The following is an 11785-nucleotide window of genomic DNA, read 5'->3' as shown; positions in this document are numbered from 1 at the left end:
CAGCCCGCCAGCACCCAGGTGAAATAAACAGGCATGTTGCTCACACAAAGCCTGTTTGGTGGTCTCTTCACACGGACGCGCATGACACCTGTAATCTCAGCTGCTTGGGAGGCTGAGACAGGAGAATCGCTTGAACCCCGGAGGCGGAGGTTGCAGTGAGCGGAGATCGTGCCAATGCACTCCAGCCTGAGTGATAGAACGAGACTCCATTTCAAAAAAAGAAGAAAAGAAAAAAATCATTTTTCCCTACGGGAATGGTATAATTAGGATACAATTGTTTCTGCAAGAGCACAAATTCGCTTGGAAGGAGTCAACGTGAATGGTATGCCCAGAACAGTGACTAACACTTCAATTACTATCATTATTCGGAACCTGAGATAAGAGAACCACTCAAGGTCAGGCCCAAGGTCATTTTCTGGACCGAGCTCCAATTGGGCCGAGCCGCAGCAGAACTGTACCCCACCCCAAGTTCCATGAATGTGTTTTACAGGATTGGAGTCCACCTCGGTAGCTGTCGTGGTCACAGATCACATCCCTTCTGGTTAAGTCCAGGAGAATCTGGAAATACGGAAGGCAACCAGGCCAGAAGGCGTTGTAACTTCCTGAGATTGTCCAACCTCAAAGCGGGAGGCGGGACGACAGTCACTGATTTGCCCGCGTGACACCGGTCTACCATTGGCCAGTGCGGTACTGGGCTGTTCGGTAGCTGCGACGGTTTCCCATAGGCTGGCACAGAAAGGGGCGGGGCAACAAGAGTGCAGCGTTACCAATCGGCATGCGGGAAGTAACGCAATTCTTTTTTCCGATTGGTCCGTGAAGCTCGGGCGGTCACTGGGAGATCGACCTTGGGATAGAACGCCTGCCTTTTATTGGTCAATACTCCTCGGGGCGGGCAATGTGGCTCTCCGAGGCTGCCTGCGATTGGTGGACGCGGCGCGGCTCAAGCGGACATGCGGACTGAAGATCCCTATGCATTGGTCGGGACGCCGGAGGGGCGGGCAATTTGGGATCAACTGTGACTCGCGACTGGTCGGCGCGGCGGGAGCAGAGCGGCCCGCGGATTCCTTGGCTCCCAAGGGCTATGGCGCGGGGTGGCTGGCGCCGCCTGCGCCGCCTGTTATCCGCGGGGCAGCTTCTATTCCAGGGCCGCGCGCTGCTCGTCACCAACACGCTGGGCTGCGGCGCGCTCATGGCGGCCGGTGATGGCATGCGGCAGTCATGGGAGATCCGTGCCCGGCCCGGCCAGGTTTTCGACCGGCGGCGCTCCGGTGAGGACGCCACGCTACTTAGCCTTTCACCCCGGGCGACCTTTGATCCCGATATCCGACTGCTGGCCGTGACCCCTGACCCGTGGCCTCAGTCCCCCGCAGGACCCTTGCCCTGACCGCGCCTCTTCCGGGTGTCTCTCTCCCGCAGCCCTGGGTCTTCATCACCTCCCAACCCCCGGGGGTCTCTGCCCACTACCTAGGAGCCTCTGGAGCCGCGCCTGCTGGTGGGGCTTGTAGTGGAAGAATGCACGGGTGGGCTCTTCCGGTTTTCCCGGTGAGGCTGAGGCTCCGGGATGGCATTGGGCTTACCCAGCCTTAGCCAGGGAGGGAGGGAGTGGACTGGAGAATTTGCCGGCGCAACCCAGCCCCCTGACTTACACTCTTATAGTGAGCATGTTTGCGGTGGGCTGCAGCATGGGTCCCTTCCTGCACTACTGGTACTTGTCGCTGGACCGTCTATTCCCTGCGTCTGGCCTCCGAGGCTTCCCAAATGTCCTCAAGAAGGTCCTCGTGGATCAGCTGGTAGCCTCTCCCTTGCTGGGCGTCTGGTACTTCTTGGGTAAGGAGCTTCCTAAGCCTAGGCTTTGCCTCTCATAGGTGGCGAGGGGTGGAGCCAGCTTTGTGTTAAGAAGGATGCAGAGGTGCATTTCCAATGTGCCCCCTGTTTGGGTGGCCCCGGACTAGGAGCCAGGGCACAGCGGGGACGGGACAGACTCGGCCGATGTGAACGCTGGCGAGTGTAGGAGGGACCTCGTCCCTCCTACAGTATCTGCTGGGGCCGTCCTGGGCGGGAGGTTGAGAGCATTTCCCAAAGAAGGGGACGACAGTCAGTTAAGACGTGAAGAGGGAACCAGCGAGCAGAGGGAACAGCTAATGCAAAGGCTCTGAGACCTGAAGGAAGAGAAATTGAGGCTGGACTTCATGAGGTGCAACCGTGCCAGCCCTAGGCTCGGTAAAGACAGCAGTATTAATAGAGGAGTCTCTCATTCTCCACCTCCCAGGCCGGCTTCCTGGTCTGTGATGGAAAAGTAATACAACTGCCTCAACTACAGGATGTGTCTGTCTCCTTTGGGGCACGTGTTTATATGTTTATGACTTCTGTGTCTCACTGGGACTGACTTGCTCTGTTTTGTCCCTACACCAGCTACCCTAATTCTCTGTCCATCCCATCTGAAAGTCCCTGTCCCTCTGCCCGGGGTGGGGGGCGCGGGCCCTCAAGGGCCCAACCCCGCGCCCTCTATCGTCAGCCCATCTTGTCATCTCAACAGTACTTCGTGGCCTCTAACACTCTGATTTCTTGGTTTCCTTCCCAGGCCTTGGCTGCCTGGAGGGTCAGACAGTGGGTGAGAGCTGCCAGGAGCTGCGGGAGAAGTTCTGGGAATTCTACAAGGTGGGAGCACCCGCCCCTTGCCCCTGTCCGGCCTGGCCCCCTCATGGACGCTCGGCTCCCACCCAGCTCCGGCCCCGCCCCTCATGCCCCACCTCTCCCCACAGGCAGACTGGTGCGTGTGGCCTGCTGCACAGTTCGTGAACTTCCTCTTCGTGCCCCCCCAATTTCGAGTCACCTACATCAACGGCCTGACGCTGGGCTGGGACACGTACCTGTCGTACTTGAAGTACCGGGTGAGTGTGGAGGGCATACCAGGCACCCAGGGGACTCCCCAGGGGGCTACACGTGTGAGCTCCGAGTGGCAGTGTAGCCAGCCACCCTGGAGGGTGGGAGTCTCCTATGCTCCAGACAACCCTTACCCAACAGTGGGCTGGTGGGGAGCTCCTCACTAGCCGTTAAGACCCAACCCCGGCTGGGCGCCATGGCTCATGCCTGTAATCCTAGCACTTTGGGAGGCCCAAGCGGGTGGATTGCCTGAGATTGGGAGTTCGAGAGCAGCCTGGGCGATCTGGTGAAACCCCTTCTCTACTAAAAATACAAAAAATTAGTGGTACCCACCTGTAATCCCAGTTATTTGAGAGGCTGAGGCAGGAGAATCGCTTGAACCCAGGAGGCAGAGGCTGCAGTGAGCTGAGATCATGCCACTGCACTCTAGCCTAGGTGACAGAGCGAGACTCCATTTCAAAAAAAAAAAAAAGACCCAGCCCTCCTGTGCTGTCTGATGCGACCTCAGCCAGGTCCCTGCCATGTCTGTTGAGCAGGGCTGACGTCTGGCCCGAGGGCAGGTAGGATAGGGCTCAGTTAGGAGGGACCAGGAGGGATGAGCCAGGCTTCTGACCAGATGCCTTGTCTTGTGTGGACAGAGCCCAGTTCCTCTGACACCCCCAGGCTGTGTGGCCCTGGACACCCGAGCAGACTGAACTGTCCACTTCCGGGACCAGATGCAAAACTGACTCCTGGCAGACCATCCCCTCTACCAGAAGGGGAATGGGCTCCTGCAGCGAGCTCAGGTTCTGGGCCACGTCCCAGCACCACTCCAGCTCCCGGGCATTGGGCTGAGCCACCCTTCCCAAGCTCACTTCTGGGACTCAGTTTCCCCAACTGGAACACACCCATGAAGATGGATGATCATCCCCTAGCTCTTCTCAGCAGGAACCTCATACGACCTGTGACCAAGATGTCCCACTTGGGACTCAGCATGGGGCTCACCCTGCCAACCAGTCCCAAGCCCCAACCCCTCAACACTGCCGTCCACCTGGCTCTGGGCCAAGCCACTGATCCAGAGCTCCCTCACGTCCTGGGACTAAGGCGGGGATGTGGCCGATCCCCTCAGAGCAGGCTCAGGCCTGGAGTCGGTCCCCAAAAGTTTCAGGCAGGGCCGGGCAGCCTCTGTGTTTCCTTCCCCGGTTGTGAACTGTGGAAATGCCATTAATTTATCTCTGTAATGTAATTGAAACTGCTGGCTGGGCGCAGTGGCTCACACCTGTAATCTCAGCCCTTCGCGAGGCTGAGGTGGAAGGATTGCTTGAGGCCAGGTGTTCGAGACCAGCCTGGGCAACATAGCAAGACCCTGTCTCTATTTATATTGAAAAATAAAAATAACAAAAGAAAATGCTGTGGATGGTCAAAACCAGGGTGGGCAGGGCCCGGTGCTCACAGGAACACACGTGGTCCATTCGCTTTATTGGGTGTGTGTAGTGTTGTCTTGACATCTCCTAAGGAACTGGGGGGCACGTTTGACACTCATGAGGTCAGAACAGGTCTGGTGGGTAGGGGGAGGGGTCCCAGGGTGGTGAATACCCACAGCACACCCCCCCACCAAAAGAGAAAACTGGGGGAGAAGAGCCCGGCAGGCCAGACTCTGACCCCCATGGTCCGCACAGGGAAACCCCCAACAGCGGCCTCGGCCCACCGCGGCAGAGCCGAGGGGCTGGCAGGCCTGGCCACCTCCCATTGCCCGATCAGCCTGCTCTAGGGTGTCATCTGGCCCCCTCTTCACAACTGAACTGTGGTTGGGGGTGAATTTAAAAAAAAGGCGAGGGGGTTCAGGAGGGTGAGCGGTGAGTTCACAGGGCCACGAGACACCACAGCTGAGTGGGGAAAGGGCTATATGTACAGGATGGGCAGGGCTTGGGGTGGGCAGGGGAGCCCGGGCCCCTGGGGGACATCTTCAATAAATAAATAAATAGCTACAATAATAAATAAGGGTGACGGGCTAAGTCAGGAGCAGGGGTTTTGTGCCCATGGCTGGTAGGGGCCAGGTCAGGCCCGGGTAGTTGGGGGAAGGTGGGGAAGACGGGGAAGAGGGGAAAGGGGGTGGGGTGGCTCTCAGCAGGCGCAGTCCTGGTGAGGTGGCACCTGCTGGTCACTGAGCTGTGGGCCCTGCTTGGCGCCTGTGACCGCAGGGTCTGCCGTGTCCAACGACTCGGACATCTTCTCGCAGATGACGTCCACCAGGCGCTCAAAGGTCTGTTTGACGTTGATGTTGTCCTTGGCGCTGGCCTCAAAGAACTCGAACCCTGTGGTCAGGGAAGGCAGAGATGAAGACCCTGGCCACGCCCTATGCCAACTCCCAGAGATGCTTCTCTGAGGAAAGGAAACACCTGGAGATTCCCAGTGCCAAGCAGCTTATTGAAGGTACTGACAAATCCCGCAGAGAAGCAACGTTGAACTGGGTCAGCTCTGCATTTCCTGCTTTTTTTTTGAGACAGGGCCTTGCTCTGTTGCCCAGGATGGAGTATGGTGGCGTGATCATAGCTCACTGCAGTTTTGACCTCCTGGGCTCAAGTAATCCTCCACCTCCACCTCTCAAAGTGCTGGGATTATAGGCATGAGCCAGCACACCTGGCCTCCTGCCCTTCCTTCCTAAAACTGTGTCTCGTTGTCCTTAGGACCTGGCAAGACATGCCCTGCAGCGTCCAGCCCAGCACCATATACTGGCCCTGGAAGCCTCAGACACTCAAATCCAGCCGTGACCTGCCCCTGCTCACACACCCTCTGTGGCTCCCTATTGCCCTCCAAAGAGTCCCAGCCTCTCAGCATATGGTTGAGGCCCTCTCTGATCAGCCACATTTCCTCCAGCTGACCCTCATGTTTCAGTCTTGTGAAATTATCACCAAAACACACAGGATCTTTCTCACCGCAAGCCTTTGCCCAAGCTACTTCCTCTGCCTAAAAGACCTTCTTCCAAGCTCTAGAGTCCACTGCCCACCACTCCAGGAAGCCTGGCTCCTCTCATGGGCTCCTCTCATCCAGGTCCCTCCCTCCACCTCAGGGGTCCCTTGAGGCCTCCCTAGATGCCTCTCAAGCCCAGCAACACCCAACAAAGCGTTGGACGATGAGTGTCAGAATCAATCCTTAAACTTTCTGCATGGTGAACTCCTACACATCCCTCAAGATCCAACACAAATGGCTCCTGGATGAAGGCTAGTTTGCAGAAAGTGTGAATTACCTGGCTTAGCTGTAAGACCTTGGGTGTGAGCCCTCCCCTCTCTTAGTGTCGTTTTTCTAGCCTTGTGGGTCTCCGGCCCAGCTGGGCACTCACCAAGGTGGTCAGCTAGCTGCCGGCCACGTTCTGATGACACCACCCGCTCATCCTCCATGTCACACTTGTTTCCTACCAGCAGCACCTGGGCATTGTCCCACGAGTAGGTCTTGATCTGGGTGGACCTATAGGATGCAGCAAGGGGGACAGGTTATTGCTTGGAGGATCCCAGCTCCACCCTGATGGGCTGGTGTGGAGCCCGTGTCCTTGTCCGAGGGAGAAAGACCCTGAAGCTTGGCCCTCCATCCTCCCCACCATGCTTTTCCCCCATGTGCCCCTCGTCCACCCTACTCCAGCCCCCAACGACCCATTATTGCTTTTGTGTTTTGTGTTTTTTTTTTTTTTTTGGATAGAGTCTGGCTCTGTTGCCCAGGCTGGAGTATCTGTCTGCCTTGACTTCTCAAAGTGTTGGAATTATAGGCATGAGCCACCCAGCCCAGAAATTTTCTTTTTTTGAGATAGAGTCTTGCTCTGTTGCCCAGGCTGGAGTGCAGTGGTGCGATCTAGGCTCACTGCAACCTCTGCCTCCCAGGTTCAAGTGATTCTCCTGCCTCAGCCTCCCAAATAGCTGGGACTACAGGCATGAGACACCACGTTTGGGTAATTTTTTGTGCTTTTAGTAGAGACAGGGTTTCACTATGTTGGCCAGGATGGTCTAGAACTCCTGAGCTCAAGATCCACCCACCTTGGCCTCCCAAGGTGCTGGGATTACAGGTATGAGCCACTGTGCCCGGCCCAGAAATTTTTTTTTTAAGTTATTATTTCTAGAAAAAAAAAAAAAAAACAGTTATTACTTCTGAGCAGAAAATTGAAATGTTTGCAACCTCTAACCTATGCCAACTCTCATTTTTTTTTTTTTTTTGAGACAGAGTTTTGCTCTTGTTGCCCAGGCTGGAGTGCAATGGCGCAATCTTGGCTCACTGCAACCTGTGCCTCCTGGGTTTGAGCGATTCTCCTGCCTCAGGCTCCCAAGTAGCTGGGATTACAGGCATGCGCTACCACGTCTGGCTAATTTTTGCATTTTTAGTAGAGATGGGGTTTCTCCATTTTGGTCAGGCTGGTCTCGAACTCCTGACCTCAGGTGATCCACCTGCCTTAACCTCCCAAAGTGCTGAGATTACAGGTGTGAGCCACCGTGCCCGGCCATGCCAACTCTCCTTATAGTCTCTATATTCTCCACCCTACGCTTGCAGACATTTTTTTTTCTACATGGTTATAGTTTTACTTTTCCATTTGAAATCCTTCCCAGACCCCTACCTTTTATTTGTTATTTTCTGAAGAAAGTTTGGCTCAGAGACAATGGCCCCAGAATGAGTGTGGAAGGCCAGAAGTGATGGCTCATGCCCATTATCCCAGCACTTTGGGAGGCCAAGGTGGGCAGATCACTTGAGCCAAGGAGTTCAAGACCAGCCTGGGCAACATGACGAAATCCCATCTCGACTAAAACTACAAAAAAATGAGCCAGGTGTGGTGGTATGCACCTGTAGTCCCAGCTACTTGGGAGGCTGAGACAGGAGGATCACTTGAGCCCAGGAGGTCGAGGCTGCAATGAGCCCTGATAGTGGCATTGCACTCCAGCCTGGGTGACAGAATAAAACCCTCTCTCAAAGAAAAGGAAAAAAAAAAAAAAAAAAAAAAGAGCAAGTGGGATGCACTCACCAGTCCTGCACTGCATTGAAGGACTCCTCATTGGTGATGTCATACATGAGAATGAAGCCCATAGCGCCCCGGTAGTAGGCAGTGGTGATGGTCCGGTACCGCTCTTGCCCTGCTGTGTCCTAGGGAGGAAGAGATGAAGGTCAGAGAGGACCCACACATAAGGCCCTGGGAGAGGAAATGAGCTCTGATACCATCCGGTTCAGCCCCATGGGAGGAGTAGGAGCTTGCCCAGGGGCACAAAGTGTCAGGAAGAGCAGGTTGGGTCACCAGTGCTCGGAATATATGATTGCTCCATTATTCTACAGAGTCATTCAACAAACATGTACTGTGCCAGGTGCTGTGGCTCACACCTGTAATCCCAGCACTATGGGAGGCTGAGGTGGGCAGATGGCTTGAACCCAGGAGTTCCAGACCAGCCTGGGCAACACAGCGAGACCCCAACTCTACAAAAAATACAAAAATGAACAGGGTGGTGTGGTGGCTCACACTTGTAGTCCCAACTACTCAGGAGGCTCAGGTGAGAGGGGTACTTGAGCCCAGGAGGCAGAGGTTGCAGTAAGGTGAGATTGCACCGCTGCAGTTCAGCCTGGTGACAGAGTGAAACTCTGTCTCAAAAAAACAAACAGGGGGCCAGGTGCAGCGGGGTGGCTCACACCTGTAATCCCAGCACTTTGGGAGGCCAAGGTGGGTGGATCACCTGAGGTCAGGGATTGAGACCAGCCTGGCCAACATGGTGAAACCCTGTCTCTACTGAAAAAAAAAAAAAAAATTAGCTGGGCGTGGTGGTGAGTCCCTGTAATCCCAGCTACTCAGAAGGCTGAGGCAGGAGAATCGCTTGAACCCGGGAGGCGGAGGTTTCAGTGAGCCAAGATTGCACTACTGCACTCCAGCCTGGGTGACAGAGCAAAAACTGTGTCTCAAAAAACAAACAAACATGGACTGGGCACTGATCTTTGCCATACCCTGAACTGGACACTGGGGATACAGTTGTTAACAAGATGGGCAGAAATCCCTGCCCTTGCTAAGTGACACCCAGTGTGGGAAATAGAAAATAACGGTGTAAACTGGGCGCAGTGGCTCACACCTGTAATCCCGGCACTCTGGGAGTCCGAGGTAGGTGGATCACAAGGTCAAGGGTTCGAGACCAGCCTGACCAACATGGTGAAACCCCGTCTCTACTAAAAAAACAATTAGTTGGGCATGGTAGCAGGTGCCTGTAATCCCAGCTACTCAGGAGGCTGAGGCAGGAGAATTGCTTGAACCCGGGAGGCGGAGGTTGCAGTGAGCAGAGATCATGCCATTGCACTCCAGTCTGGGCAACAGAGCGAGACTCCATTTAAGAAAAGAAAGAAAGAAAGAAAAGAACAGTGTAAATGTATCCTATATTGGAAAGTGACAAGGACCAAAGAGAAAAATCAAGCCAAACGAAGATGGAGAGAATGTAAGTGTAGGTTTAAAAACTAAAGGAAGCCGGACTCAGTGACACTCGCCTGTACTCCCAGCTACTAGGGAAGCTAAGGCAGGAAGATTGCTTGAGCCCAGGAGTTCAAATCCAGCCTGGGCAACAGAGTGAGGCTCTGTCTCTTAAAACTAACAAGGCCAGGTGGGGTGGCTGATGCCTGTAATCCTAGTACTTTGAGAGGCTGAGGTGGGAGGATCGCTTGAGCCTAGGAGTTCAAGACCAGCCTGGGCAGACATAGCCAAACCCTGCAAAAAAGAAAAAAATTAGCAGGCGTGGTGGTAGGCGCCTGTGGTCCTAGCTCCTCAAGAGGCTTAGGTGGAAGAATGGCTTGAGCCTGCAAAATCGAGGCTGCAGAAAGCCGTAATCACGCAACTGCATTCCAGCTTAGGTGACAGACCTAAGACCACCCTGTCTCAAAAAACAAACAAAAAAAGAGAATGGGGACCAAGATCCAGCTGAAACCTCATACATAGAAGAACTTGAAGATGGGGAAACTGAGGGACAAGGATTAGGCGCTTATGGGAGAACACAGTTGCTGTCTGTTTCTGCCCCTGGTATATAGTGGGCACCTGATAAATGCCCAGTGTGTAAGTGAATGACTCCAGTCAGGAAAGAGACAGACAAGGCTGGGGCTGCTTTTCCAAGGACAGGAATCAGACCGAGGCGGGCCGGAGCCCTCCAGCTGGGACCCACCCAGATCTGCAGCTTGATCCTCTTGTCGTTGCGATAGATGGTCTTGACCTTGAAGTCGATGCCCACGGTGCTGACGAAGGCAGGCGTGAACGAGTCGTCAGCATAGCGGAAGAGGAAGGACGTCTTGCCCACGCTGCTGTTGCCGATGATGAGAATCTTGAACATGTAGTCGAAGTTCTGATCCGAGGACTCCTTCTGCCCATAGCGTGAGTCTGTGGCGGATGCCATCTGGGGATACCGGGTGTAGGAGAGCCGTGAGGGGGTCTCTCTCCATCCTCATGTGCTCAAGCCCAGGCAGAGGATGGCGAGGGCTCCAGAAAACGGCCAGTATATGGAGAACACCCTTATCCCATCAGGAACCCCAGTATTAATTGGTGGTGCCCCCAGCAGAGGGCAGCCTGTGACCTTGAAATCCTGGACGTTTCGGAGGAGGGGCTCAGAGAGTCGCCGATGGGGACACTCCAGCAGCCCCCTCCAAAAGGCCTGTGCCCCAGGTGGGGCTGTAACCCTAAACCCAGGGCTGAGCCCAGAGGGGATGACTGCAGCTGGCTCCGCCCCCCATCAATCTTTCATGGTCCTCAGAACCCGGCCGCACTGCCCCACGTGCACCGCGTGCATGGTCCCTCGAGGACGCGCATCTGCAGCCCCCGCTTCCCCCAAACCTCCAGGCCGGAGAGCTCCGGCCAAGGCCGCTGCATCACATGATACAGGCGGGGCAAGCACACGCTCACGTGCACACAGCCTCAAACACGCTCATCCATACATACAGGAGTGTGTGAACGCACTGGGGTGCACAGGACAAAGACATAGACACCTGTTTGCACACCGACTTGCCTATAGAAATGTGCAAACCACCCGTGCGCACAGGCCCCTCCACCCATGCAGGGTGTGCACATCACCCACACGGACACGGATCCCCATGCTTGTATGCACGGGCCATGCATGCACAGGCGGTCCACACGTCTTTCTCCACGCGCGTGCAACACGCACACACTTAGGCCAAGACCCCCACGGGGTCACACGAGCATATCCAGGTACACACGCAAGGGTACACACAGACCTGCTGACACAGGCAGGCGCGCACACGCGTGTGCACACCACGCGCACGCGCACGCAAAAGCCTCCCGCGCGCACAGCTTCCCGCAAGGAGCTCGCCTCCCCTCCCCCTCCGCCGCAGAGCAGGGGGGTTGGGGGGGTTAGTGGTGAGGATCAGACAGGAGTGAGGCGCCCAGGCCCTACCCATTCCTAGCCTCGCGACCGCCGCATCCTTCCCCTCATTCAACCCTAGTCAACCCATCAGTCAAATGAAGGTTATGCAGGTGCTTGGAGTCTGAGCACACCCGGCCGCCCAGGAGCTCACCTTGCCCTGAACCGATGCAACGGCGACCCTAGCGGCAGTGACTTTTTTGGCGGTGGCGGTGACGGGGCCCCCTGTGCGTTGATGTGGGGCTGTGCGGTGGCGGCGGCGGCAGCGGCTCAGGCCCCTGCAGTCCTCGGTGACGTCCTGCAAAGGGAGGGGCGGGGCCACACATGTAGATAAGTCCGTGACGCCATCCGGAGGCGGAGCCACGCGTAGAGATGTGGCCCATTGACGAACGCGGAGCCAGATGGGGCGGGGCTCCTGCGCAGATTGACGCGCAAATGGGGCGGGGCCTAGAGTTTGCATCCAGTAGGGGCGGGAGCGGCGCGGCGGCCGACTCCGCCTCTCGTCCGCCTCGGGGAGGCGGGGCCCCTCAGCGTTCTCTCACTGGCTTAAGCCCTCGAGCGAC

General features: G+C 55.9%; 2 protein-coding genes across 2 annotated transcripts; one reads left to right on the top strand and one right to left on the bottom strand.

Annotated features, from left to right (window-relative positions):
• Positions 1-996: 996 nt before the first annotated feature.
• On the top strand, positions 997-4270 carry MPV17L2 (MPV17 mitochondrial inner membrane protein like 2). The gene is made up of 5 exons (XM_007995780.3): positions 997-1268; positions 1657-1827; positions 2582-2658; positions 2763-2891; positions 3522-4270. The coding sequence occupies exons 1-5, from the start codon at positions 1082-1084 to the stop codon at positions 3576-3578; spliced, it is 621 nt and encodes a 206-aa protein (XP_007993971.3). The 5' UTR covers positions 997-1081; the 3' UTR covers positions 3579-4270.
• A 7-nt stretch (positions 4271-4277) lies between these two features.
• Positions 4278-11524, bottom strand: RAB3A (RAB3A, member RAS oncogene family). Its single transcript, XM_007995781.3, has 5 exons — positions 11377-11524; positions 10017-10244; positions 7862-7980; positions 6203-6327; positions 4278-5177 (listed from the first exon to the last, which is right to left on the bottom strand). The coding sequence occupies exons 2-5, from the start codon at positions 10242-10244 to the stop codon at positions 4987-4989; spliced, it is 663 nt and encodes a 220-aa protein (XP_007993972.2). The 5' UTR covers positions 11377-11524; the 3' UTR covers positions 4278-4986.
• Positions 11525-11785: the final 261 nt, after the last annotated feature.

Source organism: Chlorocebus sabaeus, chromosome 6 (assembly GCF_047675955.1).
Source record: "Chlorocebus sabaeus isolate Y175 chromosome 6, mChlSab1.0.hap1, whole genome shotgun sequence".
In the NCBI taxonomy this organism is placed as follows: Eukaryota; Metazoa; Chordata; class Mammalia; order Primates; family Cercopithecidae; genus Chlorocebus; species Chlorocebus sabaeus.
This window is presented reverse-complemented; position numbering and strand designations above follow the sequence as displayed.

What these genes read in the sequence shown, in the direction of transcription:
- MPV17L2 (XM_007995780.3), top strand. Translation starts at nt 1,082, where the DNA reads ATGGCGCGGGGTGGCTGGCGCCGCCTGCGCCGCCTGTTATCCGCGGGG. An exon ending in TTTCGACCGGCGGCGCTCCG is followed by an intron (nt 1,269 to 1,656) that starts GTGAGGACGCCA and finishes ACACTCTTATAG; the next exon opens with TGAGCATGTTTGCGGTGGGC. An exon ending in AGTTCTGGGAATTCTACAAG is followed by an intron (nt 2,659 to 2,762) that starts GTGGGAGCACCC and finishes CTCTCCCCACAG; the next exon opens with GCAGACTGGTGCGTGTGGCC.
- RAB3A (XM_007995781.3), bottom strand. Translation starts at nt 10,244, where the DNA reads ATGGCATCCGCCACAGACTCACGCTATGGGCAGAAGGAGTCCTCGGAT. An exon ending in GGATCAAGCTGCAGATCTGG is followed by an intron (nt 7,981 to 10,016) that starts GTGGGTCCCAGC and finishes CTTCCTCCCTAG; the next exon opens with GACACAGCAGGGCAAGAGCG. An exon ending in GCAGCTAGCTGACCACCTTG is followed by an intron (nt 5,178 to 6,202) that starts GTGAGTGCCCAG and finishes CCCTGACCACAG; the next exon opens with GGTTCGAGTTCTTTGAGGCC.